The 24,967-nt window shown below is 38.2% G+C and overlaps 1 protein-coding gene across 1 annotated transcript in view; it reads right to left on the reverse strand.

Moving 5' to 3' along the window:
* The window catches only part of MSH3 (mutS homolog 3), a 183,914-nt gene that overhangs the window by 120,813 nt on the left and 38,134 nt on the right, over positions 1-24,967 (reverse strand). The window contains exons 9-10 of the mRNA XM_082836378.1: positions 4,695-4,807; positions 1,963-2,077 (exon numbers count right to left, since the gene is read on the reverse strand). Of these exons, the coding sequence (XP_082692504.1) occupies positions 1,963-2,077; positions 4,695-4,807 (228 nt within the window). The remainder of the gene's footprint in view (positions 1-1,962; positions 2,078-4,694; positions 4,808-24,967) is intronic.

Here is a 24,967-nt window from a genome sequence, read left to right on the forward strand (position 1 = left end):
GCATTCATCCTGTGTGAACTTCCACAGAAATCTTCCAAGTAACATGGGAAAATACTTCATTAATATTTCAGACAACAATAATAATTTGTGGGCATGTCTTTCTGGCATGCGTTCACTTTCTGTAAGGACATTATCCTGCTCCTTGTTCTTTTTAATTATAATTTTATATGGGATTCCAATTTGGTTCTTTTCCCATTGCTAATTTTTAAGTGAAAATTAGTTTTCCAGAAGTTTCAGAACACAGATATTTTTTAGGATAGCTGATGTTACTTTACACATCTCCCTCTTCTGTTGTTTTTTTATGGTGTTCAATCCTGGCACCTCACTTCTGCTTTCATTCGTAAAAGATTAAACGCATGAGTACTGTCCTTTAACCACAACTAGAAAATTATACAAATATATGTATACATACACACACTATATATGTGTGTGTGTGTGTGTGTATATATATATACACATATATATAGACATTTAAAACTGTTTTCGGGCAGTTGGACATCAGGCAGCATAGAACTGTGATCCCTGAGAGAAGAAAAACAAAAGAGGTAAACACTATGACTAACTCTTTGGACAGACCAAGGAAAGTAGAAGTTGTGAGAGAGAATGTCAGAGACGACAGAGCTGCATACAGAGAGATGCAGAAGGGTCCCATCAAAGTCTTTGGCCAAGCACTGATCCTTAAATATGCGGAGGACCTCACATGAGATCAGGGAAAGAACCACAAGAAACAGTAGGACGAACAAGGGTTCACATAGGGCTTAGAATAGTTTGCTCTCTGACTAAAGAGAGTAGAAATACCTCAAAATACTTAGGGCATTGGGTAGAAGTATTGGAAGTGTATTGCTTTCAGGGTGGAATTAAAATAGACATAGACAAGGATTTCCCAATCTTGGTACTAAATGACATTTTACTGAGATAGCTCCTATCTGTCCACCCCACCTCTGCAGAAGAGGAAGTAGCTTACTTATCCAGGATCTATATGATATAGGGTAATTCTTCACAGAGCCAAAGGTAAGGGGCTAGTGAAGGTAGAATATGGAAAGGCAAGAAAATTATTCTGCTACCCTTTTTTTATTCCACTAGCTTTTAAACTAGAATTTTCCTAGAATGTCAATTGCCAGCTTTTAAATCTCTCAACTCTACAAAGTTAATCACTCTTTTAAAAAGCTGTCTGTAAGGGGCTTCCCTGGTGGCGTAGTGGTTAAGAATCCGCCTGCCAATGCAGGGTAAACGGGTTCGAGCCCTGGTCCGGGAAATCCCACATGCCGCGGAGCTACTAAGCCCGTGCGCCACAACTACTGAGCCTGCACTCTACAGCTCGCGAGCCACAACTACTGAGCCCATGTGCCACAACCACTGAAGCCTGTGCGCCTAGAGTCCGTGCTCCGCAACAAGCCCGCGCACTGCAACGAAGAGTAGCCCCCGCTCGCCACAACTAGAGAAAGCCCGAGTGCAGCAACAAATACCCAGTGCAGCCAAAAGTAAAAAAAGTTAAAAAAATTTTAAAAAAAGCTGTCTATGTTAGTAGCTGTCCTCTTTATCTTCAGCTTTATGGTCTGTGAAATAAGAATTGAAACCAAGAATAAGAAAGGTGATGAAGTTTTATGAATGCTTTTCAATACCACTTCTTAATACTACTTCTCAATTAACTGTGCATTAGTATAAAGCACAGTTTTATATTATGGTGTTGTGGTCAACGCTATAATACATTCAATACCTATCATGAATACAAATTGACAGAATTCTTAAGCTTTCTTTTAATTTATGTCAATTAATATTTTTAATATTCTTCAGCAACAATACCACACAGCTCATTCTTGCCCCAGAATATTCTATCCAGAGCAGGTAAACTTCTTTCCTAGTACTTAACAAAATTCAATTCAACAGTACTTACCAAATTCAATTTAAGAAATGTTTTTTAATATACCACCACCCTTTTTTTATTTTTGAGAAATCACTTACTTGGGTTTGGAAAGCACCTTTTCCAAGTTAAATTCTTTCAGATATCTTATTATGGCAGCCAAAGAGCAAATCACAGGCTTTTCCAAGTTAATGATGCCAGAAAAACTTTGAGAACCTAAAAAAACAGAATATACACCTTCATTAAAGTTATTATTCCTTATTAAAAACAAACATTAAGTTAAATAAAATTTAGTTTATGATTTTTGAAATAATAATTTAGACCGTTATCTCCTAAAATTACCCTTTGGAAAAATACAGAAGTTTACAAATACTTAGGGTACGAAGGGCATTTTCTGACGGTGGATGACCCTTTTTTGGAGAGCAACAGAGCAACTATTTTCAAAGTGTAAAATGCTCATCCCCTTTGACCCAGAAATACTCCAAAATGCTTGTTAAAGATGTGTATACCAGAAAGTGAGTTGAAAAATCTTTTCTAGTAGCTTCTGCTTTATAACAAAGTCAATCAGCTATACATATACATATATCCCCATATCTCTTCCCTCTTAAAAAATTAGACACAACCTAATTGAACATCAATAAGGTATTACTTAAATAAATTTCAGTACATCCAGATTATTATGCACCTACTAATGGGAATGACTTTCCCATTAGCTTTCCATCTGGTCTCCCACCTCTATCCCTGTGCCCTATAGGGTATTCCTAACAGAGTAGCCAAAGGAATCCTTTTTAAAATGTGCGTCACATAACTGGATTACTGTGCTTACAAATCCTCCAACATTTCCCAACTCACTGAGAGAAGCAGCACAAATTCGTAAAGGGTCTACAAGTCCCTACACAACCTGCCTTCCATCTCCTTTCATCTCTGAGCACACCTCCTAATGTTCTCCCCCTTAGTTACTCTGTCCCAGCACCCAGGCTCCTTGATGTTCTTTAAACACACCAAGCACTTAAGATATGTTGTACTTACTGTTGTCTCTGCCTGAAACTGTTCCTTCACACGTCCATGTGGTTTTCCCCCTTAACTCCTTTAATCTTCGTTCAAATCTTTGTTCAACTGCCACACTCTCAGTGTGGCCTTCCCTCACCACTCTACTTAAAAATTCACCTCTTCCCTGCCTTTCTGTATAGTACTCATCACCTTTAAACACTATTTTATTGTACACCTCCCCCTATTAGACTGTAAACTCCAGAAGGGCAGGAATTTTTGTCTGTTTAATTCCTTACAGTACGTAAAATACCTCAAATAGGCATTCAATAAAAATTAGTTGAAAGAATAAATACAAGTTATATTAAACAAATACATAGAAATATGTATGTTTATGTGTAGATCTGTACATCACAAAATTCTTAAGGATTTGAGGGGAAGGACTTGTACTTTTTTCCTTACACACAACTATGTTTTAACTTTTTTTGCAGTAGGTATTTATAACCTTTAGAAAAAACTACAAGATAACCTCTACAAATCTGTAATATAAAATATATTACTTTCAACTATAGCTTTTTATAAAACCAAGGTGTAAATGATGAGTTAACAAAACTCTTCCCTTCTACTGAGAATTTCACCTTTTAACTGTCTAGCTCTGCTCCCCAGGAAACTTGACAAAGATGAACTGCCATTGTGTTATGAGGTAGCACTGCATATGGTAAAAATGACCTCAAACCAGTAAACTGCAGCATCTGAACTAGGGGAAATTATAAATATCTGACTCCAGAATTTTGGCCTTCCTTGAGTACACTGACTCTTTAAACTTGGCATGTCCTTTGGAGAAATTCCAGCAAGAGATAAGGTTTCCTATAGGTCATGGGGCTTCTAAGCCAGGGCAGATCCTGCATCCCCCTGATGAAAGTCTGCTTTCTTTGCAACTGAGCAGTCACTAGAGGAGGGAGGGGATTTTAAGCGCCCAATGACTCTGTGGACTGCTGCAGACTGCTGAGGACTCCTCCCACTAAGAGGAACAGCGTCCTGTCGGCAAACTGGATTTTCTGTCCTATATCCTTCTAAATGAATCTGATGCCAAGAGTGGCTTATGACAGTTTCCTGACTTAGTCTTGTCTTTAGTTGAACATAAGATGACGATCCCTTGGTGATATCTCGGACTGCCATTATAAGTGGGTTACACTCTCAGACGCCTGATTCAATTTGGCCAAGACACCATGAGATTAAAAGGGATGGGGAAAGAAATGCCAACAAGACATTGATGCCTAAGAGGGAGCTGGGGGAGGCTGGTCTAACAGTGAAAGCTCTGCAGCTTGTGATAGGGGATAAAATTGGATCTTAGCATAAGCTGGACTGGCAGGAATGAGGGGTACAGACCAAATCAAACAGATACTTGGCTGAGAAAATGTGAATTAGACAAACAATGGTAATCCAACATATTAAGACCCTGTCACTAATGTTCTGGTATTTTAATTCTGGCCATCAATTTTTGGAAATGCTAGCCTTCATTAGGAGATTTACATTTTATAAAATTGCAGGAAAATCATGGACTATCTTTTAAAGGAAGCAAAAAGGAAGGTTCTTCTGTAACTAACTTGTTACACTCCAATGAATATGCCAAAAACATCAAGTTACTAAATGGTCATAATTACAAAGAAGCAGCTGCAGTTGTGCTTCTGATGAGTGCAATAACAGGGAACTCTTCCCTCTACTTCCAGTTATTAATCAATAACTATCTAGTTTCCATTAGAGTTTTAGTCAAACTTGCACCTTTATCCAAATCTCAACTCAGTTAAATTTGAGGACACATGGCTAACATGTATAAAATATCTACCTTTACCGTCAACTATGTCTTTTGCATAAAATTCTGTAACCTCTTGGAAAGCGTGGCTGTATTCAAAATACATGTTATCCATCCTTTCTACTCGAATTCTGTCGTCCCGCATGCTGAAAGATAAAAAGGCAAAATTAAAAAATTAATTATCCATAATCTTGCACTATCTGTATTTAGGCCTTGACCTGACCAAAATAAATAAGACTCATTCCTTATTCTCTCCCAAGTTGAAAAAAAAGAGACAAAGAGCTAAGGTTTCCCAGTCAAAAGGCTGCATTTCATAAAATATTATTACTTTTACTACTAGTATTTTATATCACCTAGCACACTGTATTTTTTATATATTGTTATTAAGAACTCATTAAAATTAAGGTCAGTTACTTTAATAAACACAAAAGGGAGAAAAATGGAAAAGCATCAATTTAATTGCATCAATTGTTTAAATCCACTAGAAACAGAATACATCATTAATTTCTTTGAAGTGGCATCTTTGGTTGGCACTATGCTAATAAGTCCATTTCTTCTACCACAGCCTCCAGTCAAATATAGTAAATTCCCCTTAAGTCAACTCTCACTGTTTCTATAAGTGGTTCTACACTTTTAAAAAATATGCGTATGTGTGTGTGTGTATATACATAAATGATCACGTAAGGACATAAACAAAATCATCAAATCATCATCCATGCTAGTAGTGCATTGTCTTCCATTTTCTAGTTTGCTTGACTCCCCATTCCCCTCCCCTCCCCTCCCCTCCTCTCCTTTCCTAATCACCTCACTCCCAACCCGTTAACAGTCTAGGAGGAACCCTTCCTCATCTTTTTCATGTTCATATGGTCATATGTATGTCATATACACCTACTCATACATGCATTGTTTTATAAAATGGGGATGACTTTATACAAACTTCCCTGCATCTTCTTTTCTTCACTAAATAATAACTCTTGGAAATCCCTCCATATAAAGTGACCTAGCTACAACTCACTCTTTTTAATGTCTGAAAAATATTTGATAGTATGCAAAAGCCATAATTTATTCCACCATTTCTTTACTATTGGACATTCACTTGATGTTAACATTTTGCCACGTGTTGCTTTAGAATATTTTTATCTAAAAAAAAATTATAGATACAGGTGTATCTTGCACACGTCCCTCTTCAGTCATATTCATCTACCATCTTCAGAAGTAAACACTACCTTCAATTTGGTGTATATTAGCACCATGTATGTTTTTATACTTTACAATATATTTTAGCATCTTTACACAATACACTGTACCATTTCATGTTTTAAATTTCATATAAGCAGTACTTTATTACACCTATCCTTCTACAACTTGCTTTTGCACTCAGAATTATATTTCTAAGATTTATACATGAAGATGGACATGTTTTTTTTAACATCTTTATTGGAGTTTAATTGCTTTACAACAGTGTGTTAGTGTCTGCTATATAACAAAGTGAATCAGCTATATGTATACATATATCCCCATATCCCTTCCCTCTTGCATCTCCCTCCCACCCTTCCCTATCCCACCCCTCTAGGTGGTCACAAAGCACCAAGCTGATCTCCCTGTGCTATGCGGCTGCTTCCCACTAGCTATCTATTTTACATTTCGTAGTGTATGTATGTCAATGCCACTCTCTCACTTCGTCCCAGCTAACACTTCCCCCTCACCATGTCCTCAAGTCCATTCTCTACGTTTGCGTCTTTATTCCTGTCCTGCCCGTAGGTTCTTCAGAACCTTTTTTTTTTTAGATTCCATATACATGTGTTAGCATACGGTATTTGTTTTTCTCTTTCTGACTTACTTCACTCTGTATCATGGTGTCTAGGTCCATCCACCTCACTACAAATAGCTCAATTTCGTTTCTTTGTATCTGTTTTTAAATTTTCAATTATTTCTTATTTTTGAGTAAATTTTTAAGATTTGCTTTTCAAATTTAATTCACCTGAATTTATTTTGGGGGATGGTGTGAAGGTAGAAATACACTTTTATTTTCCATATGATTCTCAATTAAGGATCAAGCACCACTATAAAACATTCCATCTTTTCCTACTAATTTAGACTGCTGCCTCCACATTTCTACATATGTGTGACCCTCTTTCTGGCTTCTATCCTATTCCACTGATCTTTTTGTCTATCTCTGTATCAGGACCACAGTATTGTAATTTCCATGGCTTGGTATCAATATCTGTGGCAAGGCCCCTACCTTGCTTTTCAAGATTGTCTTGGCTATTCTTGGGCTTTTGAATTTTTTTAGAAATTTTAGATTCATTTTGTCAAGTTTCACAAAAACCTTATTGGGCTTTTGACTGGATTTGCAATGAATTAATTTAGAGAGAAATGATATCTTAACAAATCAAGATATCCTATTGTTAAAGATGGCAAAATGTCTCTATTTATTCATGTCTTTTATATCTAACAATAATGTTCTGTACTTTTCTCCATGTTATATATATCTTTGGTTGTGCTCACTTTATATATATTATAGATGAATACTACTGTGAAGGGAATCTTTTCTTCTATTACATTGACTAAAAGCTTATCACTGGTGTACATGAATCTAAATTTTTATATGTAGCAACAATGCTAAACACTTTTTTCCTGTATTGTCTATGCATGAATGAATATCATCTTCAAGAAGAAAATTTCTATTTTTCATTTCTTTTTCCTGTTTCAGTACACAACTGGCTAAGACCTTCAGGGCTGCGTTGAACAAAGGTAAGGCTAACAGCCATCCTTTGTTTTCTTACTGATACTAATGGGAATGCTTCCAAAGTTTTGATTCTTAAATATGATTTTTACTAATGGGTTTTGGAATAAATGACTTATTAGCCTGAGGTTTGGTAAGTTTCCCAGTTTTTGCAAACATAAAAAAAAATTAGTCATAAAGGATTACTGAATCTTAGCTAATGTTCTTTCTATAGGTATTAAAATAATCATATTGTTTCCTCTCACTTAATCTGGTAAGGTATTATTCATATTTTCTGATGCTGAATGATCTTTGCATTCCTGGAATATATTATACTTGTCCTGATGTTCTGCGTTGCTTAAATAAAGTTATAAATTTGATTTCTTAGTGTTTTTCTTTTCCCCCAGAAAATCTGTGCCAGCATACCTAGCTCCAAAGGCTTTTTCTGTTCTACTGCAAGACTAGACAGGCATAAGCTGCTTCAGGAAGAAATCTAAGAGGGAGGATTTTCTCCCATCTGTAGTGCTGAAGAGGATTTTTCCACCTTAATCCAATGGAGACAGTATCAGACTAACTATTGCAAATCTCTTATCAATTTTTATCTTCCTGTAGACACCCTTAATACCTGGATTTTTAGAAGCCTACTGCAAAGCTATTTAGTAACTCAAAAAGCAATGAATGACCTTAGGTGAGTTCCACAATGCTTTTGTACAAGTCCCTAGAGTGAACACACGAGGCAGCTGGTAACTCAATTACTGTTCTAATATTTTGTTTTGAGAAGCAGATGAGAATTTAGAAACACATTAATTTTGATAAAAATGGACTCGTCAGTTACCCTTGAGGCTTTCATGGAAGCATTACAAGAGTGTTAAATTCAACATTCTGCAATCTGTATATAAAATATCCTTATGCAAACATTTTTTTCCACAAACTGATTGGAGTTATATGTGAAATCTCTTATCTGTTTCCCTAGATTTCTTTATGATAAAATCAAATCACTGTATCTTTGAAACAAAAGTCTACTTGAAACACTGTATACATAGAGAGTAATATCCAACCAGAATTTTGTCAAACTACATTTTAGTAAAATTTCTATATTCAACAGAGAACTGTCAATCTTGGTTTCCTCAAACTGTAGCCTGTGAAATACCTGCATCAGAATCACCTGCAACACACATTAAAAGCACAGATGCCACACCCCAAATGTGTTCCATCTGAATTCAGCAAGAAGCTGGAGGAGAGGGGGTATTTTCATTTTCAACAGGGTTTTCGGGGTGACTCGCAGGCAAACTGCAGACTGAAAACACTCATCTACACGAAAAATACTGGCAGCCATTGTAGGACTAGAGTACAAAGTGGAAATATAAATCTTCTCCAAAGACAGTCTATGTTTTTAGCTGCTCTATTAGAGGTGAGCAGTAAATATCTTTTCACCAAAAAATTAAGTCAACGATGGTCCCATAATTGACCTAGGACTTAAAAAATTATAAAAAAAACACCTTCCCACCCTCTACAGAGGCTCTTTGTGACCAGAGGCTGAAGCGTTCTAAACAGAAAAGAGACTGAACAGAGGCTATGCTCCTCCTCCGTGGGCCTGGGGTGGCAACTGCCCTTCTGCACTGGATGGGAGGACTAATGTCAGCATGTGAGTCTCAGTCACTACACGGGGTACGCAAAGCTGGACTGTTTTAAGATTTCTAATTTTATTTTATTTTTTTAAATATTTATTTTTTATTTATTTATTTTTGGCAGCATTGGGTCTTAGTTGCGGCACATGGGACCTTCGTTGAGGCATGTGGGATCTTTCGTTGCAGCATGAGGGCTTCTCTCTAGCTGTGGCAGCAGGTTTTCTCTTCTCTAGTTGTGGCGCACAGGCTCCAGAGCACGTGTCCTCTGTAGTTTGTGGCGCGCGGGCTCTCTAGTTGAGGCACACAAGCTCAGTAGTTGCAGCACTCGGGCTTAGTTGCCCTGCAGCGAGTGGGATCTTAGTTCCCTGACCAGGGATCGAACCCATGTCCCCTGCATTGTAAGGTGGATTCTTTAGCACTGGACCACCAGGGAAGTCCCAAGATTTCTAATTTTTGAAAATCCTTTTCATATATTACATGCCTCTGTGTTGCCAAATATATTGTTTTTGAAAAATTAAGTGGCAATAAAACTCTCAACAAGTGTGGAACCTACACTAAAAAAGGGGGGAACTTTAGACCCAGTAATGTCAACTTGGACATAAAATTGGTGATTCTCTAGTGCTGAGTAGCAAACTACCTACAAAGATTTTGATAATGTTTAATTGTGACCAAATGTCAACTTACCAATTTATGATCTATGCTGGCTTTTGAAACTATAATTTTTATAGATAAAAAGAGCCTTGCTAAAGGCTGACAATCTACTCTAGGAAAACCCAAGGCCTCTTCTGACAGTGCCCTTATTGATAATAATGATACGGATTGATTCCAAGCTTGCTGAGTGATTAATTCTTTCCTCTGAGGACAGAATGCAATAGAGATCGAGATTGAATAAAACAGACTATGTAACATAGTTACAATGCCTCTATATCAGAATTAGGATGAAATTCATTAACTTATTACTTCTTATAATAGGGAACCATCACTTTCTTAGAAGACTGAGGGCATTATGTCAAATTATAAAGACAACCACTAGAATGAAAATATCAGAATAACCCCAGAACAGCAGCAAAGAAAACAGACCATATAGTGGAAGATTCTTTAAGATATAAAAATAGAAAACTGAATATGGACAAACTAATATCAAATATATCTACCATAATGACAAATGTAAATGGGCTAAACTCACTTATTTAAAGAAAATTAACCTCGGATTGGATTACAAAAGAAGAAAACCTGGGACTTCCCTGGTGGCACCCGTGGTTAAGAATCTGCCTGCCAATGCAGGGGACACAGGTTCAAGCCCTGGTCCGGAAAGATCCCACGTATCACGGAGCAACTAAGCCCGTGCACCACAAATACTGAACCTGCACTCTGGAGCCCACGAGCCACAACTACTGAAGCCCGCACACCCAGAGCCCATGCTCCGCAACAAGAGAAGCCACCACAATGAGAAGCCTGTGCACCACAATGAAGAGTAGCCCCTAATGCTGAATACTAGTGGTCATAGTAACTATTCTTGTTATTCTTCTGACTTTTCTGGGTCTATTATTAGTGCTTGCTATTGTTGCAGTTGTATAATCTTACACAGTATAGAAGTTTCCTGAAGCATTGCTGTCATTTTTGGTGTGGTGTTGTAATAAATAATGGATGAATGTTGGATGTTGAATTTTATCAAAATACTTTTCATATCTGTCTAGATGATCATACATTTTTCTCCTTTACCTTACTAATGTGATGGGTTATATTATTAGATTTCTTTATGTTGAACTGTTTTTATATTCTTCAGCTGAGGCATCACGCTATCTTGTATTTATCCTTTTTAGTATACTGATGGATTCTGTTTGCTAACATTTAATTTTGGAGATTGATTATATGATTTATACCTTAAAAAAGAGTAGCCTCTCATTCTTGCAACTAGAGAAAGCCCGCACAGCAATGAAGACTCAAAGCAGCCATAAATAATAAATAAATCTATTAAATAAATAAATAAATAGATAGATAGATAAATAAATTTATTTTAAAAAGAAGAAGAAAAACTTTCTACACTACCAATAGGAGCAAAACTTAAAGTAATTCTGAAAGGTTAGAAAGAAAAGGTTGGCTGGAAAAAAATTGCCCAGATGAATATATTAGGCTAGTGCAAATAAAAAGAAAGCATGGGGCAAGATTTTCTTATCAGGCAAGATAAAATTCAGGACGAAAAGCATTATAACAAGACAAAGAGAGGTACTTAATGATAAAAAGGACAAGATGGAAGAAAAGCTTTTCATCCCATATCCTTACAAGAGTTTTAGATTTTTGAACCATTGGAATATACTACTTATTCAAAAAATAAAGTTGTTTCTTTAGAAGAGAGAAAGAGGGCTTCCCTGGTGGCGCAGTGGTTGAGAGTCTGCCTGCCAATGCAGGGGACACGGGTTCGAGCTCTGGTGTGGGAGGATCCCACATGCCGCAGAGCAATTAGGCCTGTGAGCCACAACTACTGAGCCTGTGCGTCTGGAGCCTGTGCTCCGCAAGAAGAGGCCGCAATAGTGAGAGGCCCGTGCACCGCGATGAAGAGTGGCCCCCACTTGCTGCAACTAGAGAAAAGCCCTCGCACAGAAACAAAGACCCAACACAGCCATAAATAAATAAATAAATAAATAAATAAATAAATAAATAAATAAAAAGCTAAAACTATAAAGCTTCTAGAAAAATATGGAGGAATATGCCTATGAACTTGGTATAGGCACAGATTTCTTAAGAGTTAAAAAAGAAAAAAAGAAGAGAGAAAGAAAAAGGAAAGAGTGGATTACAGGATTTACACAGGAGCTCCCAGAAGATGTTTGTCCACTTCCCTGGACTTAAACCTGGGAGGCTAAGGAGTCCAGGAAACGGAATGGCTGCAACCTTCCTGCTACCTTGTGGAACGCAAGAGGGCAAACGCCAGAGGGAGAGACAAAGGAGAACAGCCCCTAAATCCAGCCATGCCCAATTCCAGCCTACTTTCAAGCTTTTCACTTACATGAGCCAATATGTTCATTTTTAACTTTTAAAAATTCAATAAGAACTCACTATAAAGTATACAGTTTTCAAAAAGCAAAAGAGGAGTCTTTGCTGTCCAGAGAAGGAAGTGGACACAATCACACAGGCAGCATCTTAGAAAGATGGCAACCTCTACTGTCGGCCAGATGGGCAATAGTGAACTGAGGTAAGAAAGACCCAGTTTGATTTCAGCTGGTGAGCCTGCTTCCAACCAAACCAAGAGGGAGACAGAGTACAAGTCAGAGACTGTAGAGACCAGGAAGCCCCCGGCTACCACTGCACACTTTCCCACCAAGCAGAGATAAAGGGACCTTAGACAAGTTACCAACCGGGGGGTAGAAATTAAAAGCAGATTTAGGGCAAGCCCCCACAGGGTTAGAAAGACCCGAAGTAAGGAAACACTAGGACCTAGGCCCAGAGGACAGGCCTGTTGGGGAGCCAGAAGAAGAACTGAGAATCTCCTCACTCACTATGCAAACTCCATGGGGCCTCAGACAGAGGAGGCCTAAGGCCCAGGAAGTAACCAAGGCCTGCACGAATGGCAGCTGTGCCTGCTGTTCAAAAGACTAAGACAGGAGGTCTTATCTTATCTTACCTTATCTTAAGGTAAGAAGTCTACACTAGGTAAACTCATGTCTTTCTAAACTTTTCTCTAGCTTTTGATTTTACTTTTTCTTTTATAGTAGTTGTTACTTTAAGGAAAAAAAAAAAAGGTAACACTCCAACAAAAAATTGCTCATGTCTGGAAATTGCTAACCTGACAGGGAAGTACTTCTATCTGCAATGAGGTCAGGAAAACTAAGAGGATTAGAGTGCTCAAACTTTGGGGAACCAGGGGGAAGAGAAAAACGAAGGGGGAGGGAATGGAGGCAGAAAGCCCAAGGGCCTAGAGAAGGCATCATTTCTGCCCACAGTCATAACCTCCCAGCTCTTCTTCCCTGACCCTGGAAATCTTCTCTAAGGATGAACTCTTGGAACAATATTTTAAAACCTCCGTCCTTTCTTAATCTTTCAGTCCATCCCAATCCTGGGTCTTTTTGCCACCCATCTCCACATACCATACCCCCAGCCCTGTGCACATATTCTTACTTATTTAACAAGCCAGCCAAGACTCACCTCCTCTAAGACGTTTTCCCAGAAGAATAACCACATGCTAGGATGGCCTGTGCTTTCTACTGGACATGTGGGACTGCAGTTTGTAAAGTAATACCTTCAGAAATAAAGCTACTTTGTTTGAAGCACACATGCTTTTTGTCAGGAACTTTACTGCCAGAGATAGAAATACAAACTGTAATATGCATTATAAAGGAATGAAAGTTTCATGGAATATTAACCAAAATATTGTCAACTGTGCTATAAAACATTACTTATTTTGAAGTCCAGAAGCAGAGGTGAAAGAAGGGAATGGTTGCTTCTTTGTGTGTTTTTATTGAGAAGCCGCAGTATAATGGAGTGGTTCAGAGCCTATGCTTCAGAGCTAGGAAGTCTGGATCAAATCCCAGTTCTGCCACTTAGTAGTTGGAAAACCCCAGACTTAACAGCTCTCTGCCTCAGTTTCCTGGAAATCTGTATTAAAAGAATAGTAGCTCCCTCACAGTGGGTTTGTGAAGATTAAATCAGTCAATAAATATTATAAAGCCCCTAGAATAGTGTCTAATACATAGTGTTAGTTATTGCTGTTATTATTAACATTATTACTGCTACTTAAGAATGAAAGATAGGAATAGTCATGTGCTCAAAGGAAAAGGGAAAAAAGGGAGAGCGCTTTAGAATAGATGAAATTGGGCAGGACAGGCACAAAGGAAAGAACACATCAGCAATGAAAAATATTCTCAGTAGCTACCAAGATGTCTCTAATGGTACCTTTTCACTCCAGGGGAGCACAGGATGAAGATGAGGAAAAGCTAATGTGGGATTTCAGAAACCACTACCCCTCCCCAAAACAGCACCTCACCTACTTCTGACCTTTGAGTGACTCAAATAAGTCACTCAAAGGTCACTTAAAAGGTCACTCAAAGGTCACTTAAATAGCGGTCACTCAAAGGTCACTTAAATAGTGGTCTTCAAAGATGACAAAAGATACAGGTTAATTTTAAAGGTTACCTTTATAAAAATTAACAAAAGTTGCTAAACTCTAAAACCAATTACCTAGACATGTACACACTACTATATATAAAATAGATAACTAATAAGGACCTACTGTATAGCACAGGGAATACTACTCAATACTCTGTAATGACCCATATGGGAAAAGAATCTATGGGTTGGCCCAAAAGTTCCTTCAGTTCTTAAGTAAAAATAAAAGACATTTTTCATTTTCACCAAGAACGTTATTGAACAACATATTCACCGTTTTGTTCCACTAACTTCTGCCGTTTTTCAGGCAACTTCATAATTCCATCTTCCCAAAACTTTTTATCTTTTTGAGCAAAGAACTGTTCTGGTGCCTTTTATAGTCTTCCAGGGAATTGAAATTTTTTTCCACTAAGAGAATTTTGTAAAGACAGAAATAAATGGAAATCTGAAGGTGCAATGTCTGGTGAATAAGGTGGATGAATCAGAACTCTCCAGCCAATATGTAACAGTTTTTGCCTGGTCATCAAAGAAACATGTGGTCTTGCATTATCCTGATGGAAGATGACGTGTTTTCTGTTGACTAATTCTGGACACTTTTCATAGAGTGCTGCTTTCAGTTGGTCTAATTGGGAGCAGTACTTGTTGGAATTAATAGTTTGGTTTTCCGGAAGGAGCTCATAATAGAGGACTCTCTTCCAATCCCACGATATACAAAATACATCACCTTCTTTGGATGAAGACCAGCCTTTGGTGTGGTTGTTGGTGGTTCATTTCACTTGCCCCACAATCTCTTCCATTCTTCCACATTATTGTACAGCATCCACTTTTCATTGCCCATCACAATTTGTTTTAAAAACAGAACGTTTTCGTTACATTTAAGTGGAGAACTGCATGTAGAAATACGGTCAAGAACGTTTTTTTCACTTAACTTATGTGGAATCCAAACATCAAAGCTATTAACATAATCAAGCTGGTGCACATGATTTTCAATGCTTGATTTGGATATTTTGATTATGTCAGCTATCTGTTGTGTGGTATAACATTGATTGTTCTCAATTAATGTCTCAGTTTGATCGCTATCAACTTCAACCGGTCTACCCAATGGTGGAGCATCATCCAGCGAGAAATCACCAGCACGAAACTTCGCAAACCACTTTTGACACGTTCAATCAGTCACAGTAACAAAAACTCATATGTTCAGCAAGTGAATGGATAAACAAGTTTGTAGCAATTCTACTGAACAATAAAAAGGAACAAACTACGGATACACTCAAAGCATGGGTGAATTTCACAGGCATTATGCTGAAAGGGGCTGGACGTAAAAGAGTACATACTGTAATGATTCCATCTATGTGAAATTCTGTAACAGTCGACTCAGATCAGTATTTGTTTGGCGTAGGAGGTGGACATGGGGAGAAAAATGACTGCAAAGAGGCACAGGGAACTTTCCGGGAAGATGGAAATGTTCTATATCTTAATTGGAGTGGTGGTTATATTGATGCATATATTTATCAAAATTGATTTGACTCATATACTTAAAATGTGTAATTTGCATTGCATGTAAATTATACTTAAGGTTGATTAAAAATTAAAGCTTTATTCCAAAAAAACAAAAAATTAAAGCTTTATATATTTGCCATATATAATTTATAGCTGAAAATTTTCTATTAAAAAATCTGTACATTTTGGTACAGATGAACCGGTTTGCAGGGCAGAAATTGAGACACAGACGTAGAGAACAAACGTATGGACACCAACGGGGGGAAAGCGGCAGGGTGGTGGTGGTGGTGTGATTAATTGGGAGATTGGGATTGACATGTGTACACTGATGCGTATAAAATGGATAATTTAAAAAATCTGAACATTTAGACCAACCAATTCCTGTGCCAGTGTGTATTTCAAATACATTTTTGGAATAAGATTCTAATTCAAGTATTTATTCAGCAAAAAGCAATGGTGCAGAGAAGTATCTCATTTTGAAGAAAAACATTTAACTTCAAAAAGTACATTCCATATTTATATGCTTTGAGATGATCATAGTTTAAATGTCATCCACTATTTCACATACACACAATCATCCTAACACGAAGCAAATTTTTACAAAATAATTTACGTTTCCTGTGGTTCAAAGACATTTTTGTTAATCACAAAAATCACAAAATCTTTACCTGACATTATATGCCCTCGAGAAAAAGCAAAAGAAATCCTACTTTTCTGAGAGTCTTATATAATCCTGAAGAGAATGATCAGCATTAAAACATTCTCAGCTTAGTGGAAATTCATCTCAAACATATTTTTCATGCATGATTAAAAGCATTCTCTCAGTGACAGACACAAAATCAAGACCATTTCACTCGGATCATATGCCTTTGAGTTCATTAACAAGCTCGAGCCTGCCTCAGACAACTTAAAATAACCAATCTTCCTAAACTGATATTTTTCTCTACAAGTAACGAACTCTGATATTATCCCAAGAAACAGCTGCTTCAAAAAAAATAATCAAGTTGACGATCTGGAATTCATAGTACATGAATAACTAACTGATGTTTCCTTTTCAATTCAACAAATCTTCACTACAGGAATAAATGGAAAGAAGGAGTTCCTTGCTGTGTGTTATGGGCTGAATTATGTCCTCCTAAAATCCCTGTGTGGAACTCCTAACCTCCAGTACCTCAGAATGTGACCTTTTTTGAAGACAGAGTGCTTACAGAGGTCATCAAGTTGAAGTGAGGTCATTAGGGTGGGCTCTAGTTCAATATGACTGGTGTCCCTAAGAAAAGGGGAAATCTGGACACAGACACACACCCAAAACGAAGACTACATAAAGAAACGTAGGGAGAAGATGGCCATCTATGAGCCAAGGAGAGAGGCCTGGGAGAGCCTTCCCTCACAGCCCTGAGAAGGAACCAACCTGCTGGAACCTTGATTTTGGATTTCTAGCCTCCAGAAGTGTAAAACAAGAAATTTCTGTGTTTCAAGCCACCCAGTCTGTGGTACTTTGTTACATCAGTCCTAGCAAACTAACACAACCCTACTAAAGGGCTCAGTATCTGTTTAGAGGTGCTTATAAACAAATCACTAAAATACCAGGTAGATTGAAAAGAATGCCTCTGGTAGTACCTGCCAATTTCAAGAGTGTAAATATTCTCACCATGGCTGATTTTAAGCTACCAAAGCTTACCTGAAAGAAAATTCCGTGGAAATATAACCATCCATTCTCACAAGCCACTACAAGCGAAATCCAGCACAGAGCAAAAACGCAGGCATCAGTATTTAACACACAGGTGATTTCAATGTACAGCCAAGGCTAGAATCCCAACTGAAAATTGCAGGACAGCTTCATAAAAGCAATAAGACTGTTAAAATACAGACTATTTTAGAAGACAGATGAGGAGAAAACACAACACACCACATAAGAATAGCTTAAGAATGGCAAAATAACAAGTGAAGAATGAAAAAAAGAGCTAATATCTACTGAGCACTTACTATGTTCTATGCACTGTTTTAAACCCATTATATGTATTAACTATCTTAATCCTCACTACTACTCTGTGAAAAAGTTCCATTATTATATACCTGGTTTTGCATAAGAAAACAGAGCCACAGAGCGGTTAATAAGATCCACAGTTAAAAAACGAAAGCAAAAACAAAAAACCAAGGAAGCTAGGATTCAAACACAGGTTGTCTGGCCCCAGACTCTGTACTCAGACCACTGTCCTGTGCCATCTCTCATTGTACATGACATGTTTAGAACACAGCAATTAGTCTAGTGCAACTAGAGCCCAGAGAAAGGGACAAGGGACTAGACAGGAGAAAGTGCGCCATATTCCTGGCTTCGTGCTACCTTACTTAAGCAATGGGTTTTCAACTCAAACTCTTGTAAAATCAATTTAACCTTCTTGCATAACTTGTTGTTTAAAGACGTCCAATCAAATAGAAAAGTCTGGAAGTGAAAATCTATCTGTAAAACAAAATCACCACCTCTTTATTTATATGTGAAAATACGATTTAGACACAAGGATTGCTTAGCAGGCAACAAGCACCTGTCATCATTCAGGAGCAATTAGCGTGGCCTAGAGCCTCCGACAAGGAATGCAGGAAAATCGCACACATTCCCTAAGCCACAAAGAGAATTCTGGAAGATGGGGCTGCACTCACTAAGCTCCTGGGGCAAAGATCGCACCACACACGAAAAGCCTAAGTTTTCCACTTCTGAGGTTAGAGGAAAGACACCTATAAACACTTCACATCACCGAGGCCCTGGGGTGGGGGGTGGCGGGGGGGGGACGAATGAATTCCACTATTGTTTCCAACATTTAGCCAGTATTTAACTCTGGAATTGTTCTTTAAAAAAAAAAAAAGAATGCTTTTTATCTATGTATTTGCAGAGCATTGTAAAACATCAGCATTTTGACAAAGGTAGCATTTTAGTATATAGGGTAATGGCAAAACTGAATAAAACACATACCCTTTAAGTAACATCTTTGCATTGTCAGTACAGAGGGAAAGATAAAGTGAAAGGAAACAGGCAATCAAGGAGGGAGAGACAGGCTTCTCTCCTTTTACAGGCAAATACTTTTATGCTCACAGGGCCTTGGAACTAACCTAAGGAAGCCCTTTCTTCTGCAGCCCCAGAAAAAATGACAGAATGTGTTGAGAGGCTAAGTTCTGTGTCTCTCTGTAGCAATAAGTAGGTGGGAAGGAGGTAGAATATGACAATCAACCTACAGGCCAGGCTGTTCCCACTGTTCTCCAGAAGGGAGAAGAAATAGGATTTTATTCTCCATGGGTGGGCAATCTCTTGTCTTGCTCAATTTAATCACCCACAAGTAAACTCTGTGATATCCGGGGGTTGAGAGTTAAAAGTTACATAAAGACTGTAAAGTATCCTTACCGATACCTAAATGACTGCCTGACTTGGCAACCAGGAATTGCTTAAAAAGGGCAGTAATCACTTTATCAAATACTTCCAAACTCCCAATATTTTAGTCAGAAGCAAACTAGTTTTTACATTCTTACTTGCAAAAATTATATCTCAACAGTATTAAACACCTGTCACTTAGTGGCTTATTGGAACAACACACATGTATTATCTCACAGTTCTGTAGGTCAGAATTCTAACACTGGTCTCACTGGGCTGAAATCAGGGTATTGACAGGGCTGTGTTCCCTTTCTGAAGGCTCTGGAAGAGAGCCTTGCCCTTTCCTTGCCCTTTCCAGTTTCTAGAGGCATGCTACGTTTCTTGGCTTGTAGCCTCTTCCTCCATCTTCTGAGCCAAAATGGGTGGGTCACACACTCACAGCACATCACTCTGACTCTTCTGACCCCCCGCCTTCCACATTTAAAGGACTTGTGATTATTGAGCCCACCTGGAAAATCCAGGGTACTCTCCCTACCTTAAAATCAGCTGAGTAGCTCCATTATTTCCCCTCTGTCATTTAACCTCATATATTCACAGGTCCTGGGTTTGGGACAAGGTAAACTTTGGAGACAGAAAGACAGATACATGCATATATGCATACATGCTACTAGACCACCTGTGCCTGATTCCTCACTATAAAAAATTTATAATTTATAAATTACATAGTAATTACTATATAATAATAGTAATTACCTCAAAGATTTGTTGTGAAGATTACCTGAGTTAATATGAGTAATCATCATGGAATATACCTGGTATATAGTAAGAGCTTCACTATTTTTTACAAACTCTTTAGAATTTCTTTTTTTTTGGCTGCACTGGGTCTTCGTTGCTGCATGTGGGCTTTCTCTAGTTGCAGCGAGCGGGGGCTACTCTTCATTGCAGTGCATGGGCTTCTCATTGCAGTGGCTTCTCTTGTTGCGGCACACAGGCCCTAGAGTGTGTAGACTTCAGTAGTTGCAGCACACGGGCTCAGTAGTTGTGGCTCGCGGGCTCTAGAGATCAGGCTCAGTCGTTGTGGTGCACGGGCTTAGGTGACCCGCGGCATGTGGGATCTTCCCAGATCTTCCAACCTGTGTCCCCTGCATTGGCAGGCGGACTCTTAACCACTGAGCCCCCAGGGAAGTCACTACAAACTCTTATTTCATCTGTGTTTAAACCTTTCTCTCGTTGTACAATGTATTTTCCCAACACCTGTCTAGTTAAGTGTTGCCTATCCTTCTAGGCCTTCTCTTGCATGATGCTTCCCTACATTGCATAAAACTGCATTTGTCTAATACAGCAGCTACTAATCACACGGAGCTACTGAGCACTTGAAATAGGGCTGGTTGGAACTGAAGCGTGCTGTAAGTGTAAAATACACACTGGATTTCCAAAACTTTGTAAAAAGGAATGTAAAGATTTAATATATAAAAAGGGATGTAACAGTTATATGTTGAAATGATATTTTGGATATACTGAATTAAAGTATATTATTAAGATTAATTGCACCTGTTTCTTTTTACTTTTTAATGTGGCTACCAAAAATTTTAAATTACATAAGTGATTCACATTACATTTCTACTGAGCAGTGTTGCTCTACACAGAATTATCCTCTCCCTCTCATGTACTCTCTTAGTATTTAGTTTGCTTTCCTATCACACACACTATATAATCTACTTTGTACTGCAGCGATTTGTATAGGTGCTGGCTTTCCAAGTAGACTGGTAGCCTTTAATGGGCAAAGGTCATGGATCTTCTAATCTCAAGAAGATCCAGGGTAACTGTACAATAACTGTTTATGAAGCTGAATGGAAAGGGAAACATTATTTAGCTAATGTGTTTTGTATACCTTACCCGATTTGTTGTTAACAGGAATGACCAGAAGTCAATCTGTCTTTGAAGCAACTTTTTCTTGGGTTAAATCATGATTAGGATGTATAGCAAATGGCAAAACAAAGTTTCATACAACAATACTTAGCTTATTACATACAACGCACCCATCTATCTTTGACTCCACACTATTGTATTTCTTTTTTTTAAGTGGTAATTGCAACCCATAAGATTGTTTTCATAGTCCGCTAAGGATTTGTGACCACAGCTCAAAAAGCACTGCCTTGATGGGTGGGTCAGGTGCAGGCCTCCCTGGCTGGACACAAACCATCTTAAAGATGTCATGTGATACTCAGCACTCTCCTGGTCTCAATGGCCCCACCAGGTAAAGACTAACCCTGTGGTGTGGTCATGGTCCAACATGGCCATCAGGGAAGACACAGAGATCCACTCATCATGAATTCTTTTCTCCACCAGCCTTCCTGTTAGGGCTGGGGGCAATTTAGTACACAATCTAGTACAGTGTGTTCAGGGCCCATGTCCACTCCCTTGAGATGGAGAGCCCAGCTCAGCATGGCCAATGGATCAGAGCTGAAGGTACAAAGTAACAGAAAGAGCTCATGATGGTGCTGAGGGAAAGAGTCCTAAGAACTTGTCAGAGTTTTCTGAGCTGCTGTTGTGTGAAGGGGCTCCCAAGCAAGCCTGGAGAAACGCCATCAACCTCAGCATTATGTATATTAAATCAAATTATATATTGAATCAAATACTAGACAGGTATTTTCTTTAAAAAGGTGAAGGGAGGAGGGGTAAGGAAGGGAAGAGGGAAAGGGAGGTAGAGAAGAAAAATGGTTGAGGGAAAAGGCAAGCCAGGACTTCACAGACTTTTATTGCTCTAGGGATGAAGACTTGGGTTAGTGGTTAAAAAGAATTCACAAAAAGAGGATGGGAGGGAGAAGAACTTCCTGGCCTGAAAATAAGAGATAAGGGAATAATTTCAGAGTAATCAACAAAAATAATGGAAATTAGTAAGAAATCTCCTTTCAGCAGAATGGTTTGACAGGAAGGAGTCATTGAAAAGACTAATGGATAAGTCTGCGACCACAAAGGCTCCGACATAAGCAAGCCTGGTGGGGAGGCGGGGTGCGCTTTGAACCAAGGTTTTGGGTTAAGGTAGACAATGAAAGGAAGCTTTGTTAGAAGGGAAGAACGTGAAATGAATCTTTGAACTATGAAGAGGGAAAGGGAAGAAAAATAATGGAAGAGATCCTAAAGATAGATGGCTACCTTTTTAAAGAGTTCAATTATGGAGATTTTTGTACTTCATATTGCTATTAGGTTATATCTTAATGATGGCAGGAGGTGGACTTATCAACATCAAATAGGACTGGAGATCTAGTGGGCTTTGCCACTAATTACCTTGGTGATCATGTAACTTCAGAATAAAATGTTTTAGTTAATTAGGAGACTTTATGAAATTAAATCTCCAACCCCAAACAAACAGGTGATTTACAAAAATCAAGTAAAAGTAGTAGAACAATTCTGCACATCTCACACAATTGCTTCCCAACTTTTCTGTTCAAGTAGACTGGCCCCACCTTGGGAGTTCTCTGTAGTAATCATTCCTCCAGACTCCTCAAATTCCGTTTTTTCCTATTCGACTACTATCAATAAACCTATAACATGTACACCCCATTATTCTTTTAAAATAGAGATATTCCTGAGGATTTACACTCAATGAAAATGCACAAAGACGCTCACTATTTAGATAAACCACACAGCAAACACTCTTGTAGAATATCTATTAATTTATTGTGTTTTAAAATCTGGATTTTCATATATATGAGTTAAAAGTGCTACCCATTAAGGGCTTCCCTGGTGGCACAGTGGTTAAGAATCCGCCTGCCAATGCAGGGACACGGGTTCGAGCCCTGGTCCAGGAAGATCCCACATGCCGCAGAGCAACTAAGCCCTTGCGCCACAACTACTGAGCCTGCGCTCTAGAGCCTGAGAGCCACAACTACCGAAGCCCGCGTGCCTAGAGCCCGTGCTCAGCAACAAGAGAAGCCACCGCAGTGAGACGCCCACGCACCGCAATGAAGAGTAGTCTCCACTCTCTGCAACTAGAGAAAGCCCGCGTGCAGCAACAAAGACCCAACGCAGCCAAAAATAAATAAATATATAAATAAAATTTTTTTAAAAGTGCTACCCATTAAAAGTCCTAGCTAGAGATGTAAAAACTATCTGCACCAAGAAAACTACTGAAAATACAATGGCATTTCTACCAGAGAAGGAATTAATATAATTTTTAAAAGGAAATCAATATAAAACAGATTTTTAATATATTAAGACTTCCTCTTTAAATGTTTGCCTTGAGACACATTTTCCTACTGTGTATTAGATTTATTTCTGCTACTTAATCCACTACCATATCTACTACCACAATCAATATTCTAATTTTGAATTTTCTAAATAGTGAAGTGAAAATTATTACATAATAAACATAATGAAACAGAATGAAAAAGGAGCCAACTTTACCTTTTATCTTCTACTCTAGAAACAAGGAATAAAGAAAATAAGAAAAACAGAACAGAAAGAGAAAAAAACAAAAAAAGGATTTCCTATGAGCATCACAGTAGAAAAAGTTTCAAGTGCCAAAGATGAGGTTGGAACCTTGCTGTCAAATGATAGGAAATTAATATGGTCTTCCCAAAATGAGTTGGCTATCCTCATACCATTTAAATACACATTTACCATCATATATCCTGTACGAATTTCCAGCTACTACAACAATCCCTTCACGTTTATAAAACCCAATTCATTTTTCCTAAGAAAAACAAACAGGAAATATTCATTATTCTCCTTATTCCAAAAGTTACTTGTTTAGTCATTCACTCATCAAGCATTTATTAAGTACCTACTATATTCAAGCTACTATAATAGGTCCTGGGGACACAAAAGATTATTATGACACAGTTTCTGCCACGAGCCATCCCTTCTTTGCCTTTTTCTGAGGAGACTCTTAATCCAACCCCTCCTTAATATTGCTCTCTCTCCACTGTTCCAACCTTGATTCTCTTTCAGTTCCACTTTATACAATCTTTCTCTCCAAACCCCACATCTGTCCTGCCTTAGGCTGCTACACTCACCCTGGCAGGGCAGCCAACCAAACTAGTTTCTTTTCCCTGAGAAAGCCACGGTCTCTCAAACCCCCATCAGCCTGGCTGTCATTCTCGAGTCTCAACTCTGGCATACTCTTCTGGGAAGCCTCGCTTAACTGCATAGACAAAGCTTCGTGTTCTTATGCTACCAGTGACTCTATAAGACCATAACATTTGGCACTTTTGTTATAACTGTTCGTTTCCATGACTACCAGCCCTGTAGACTGTAAGAATCTGGAAGGTAGCGACCTTACTCATTTTTGTATCTTCACCATCTAGTAATAAGCTTGGCACACAATGAATATTTTTAAGAATGAATGAATGAATGGATGGACGGATGAATAATAACGTGCAAATCAGAGGATGGATCAAAAGGTGAGAATCCACTGCAAACATCTATCAATACAAATATTTCTTAGGGATAAGAAAAGAATAATCAATCAGAATTTACTGCCAGCTATCTAAATTAATAAAATAAACTTGAAAGTGTAATAAAATACCTCAATTAGAAAGGTCAACTACTATAAAAAATGGAGACGAGCCCAACTCCAAGGAGCTTAAATGCCCTTTCTGGACCTCAAATACATCACCTGTATTTCTCTTAAACTCTGGTTTGGATTTTTTTCATTCAAGCAATGGTCCCATTTATACTGGATTTAGCTCTAACACTCATACAGAACTTAAGTGACAAGAAGCAGATAAACATGACATATGCTGCCCCTGAAGTGTGCTCCAGCATGTTCCCCCTACCTCAGGCATTCCCCCTCCACCTTCAAGAATGTTCCCACATCTGCAAGTACATCACTACTACAACTCAGTAGTTTTTGGTAAACCAACCCACTGTTTTTTCAACACAAATACCAACTTAAGAATCTTCCTATGCCATAAAAATTCATGAAATCACAGGTTTGATTCACTAATTATACATTTTTAATATACCTTAAATAAATATTTAACTATGA

Source organism: Leucopleurus acutus (genome assembly GCF_964270905.1).
Source record: "Leucopleurus acutus genome assembly, chromosome: 3".
Classification (NCBI taxonomy): Eukaryota; Metazoa; Chordata; class Mammalia; order Artiodactyla; family Delphinidae; genus Leucopleurus; species Leucopleurus acutus.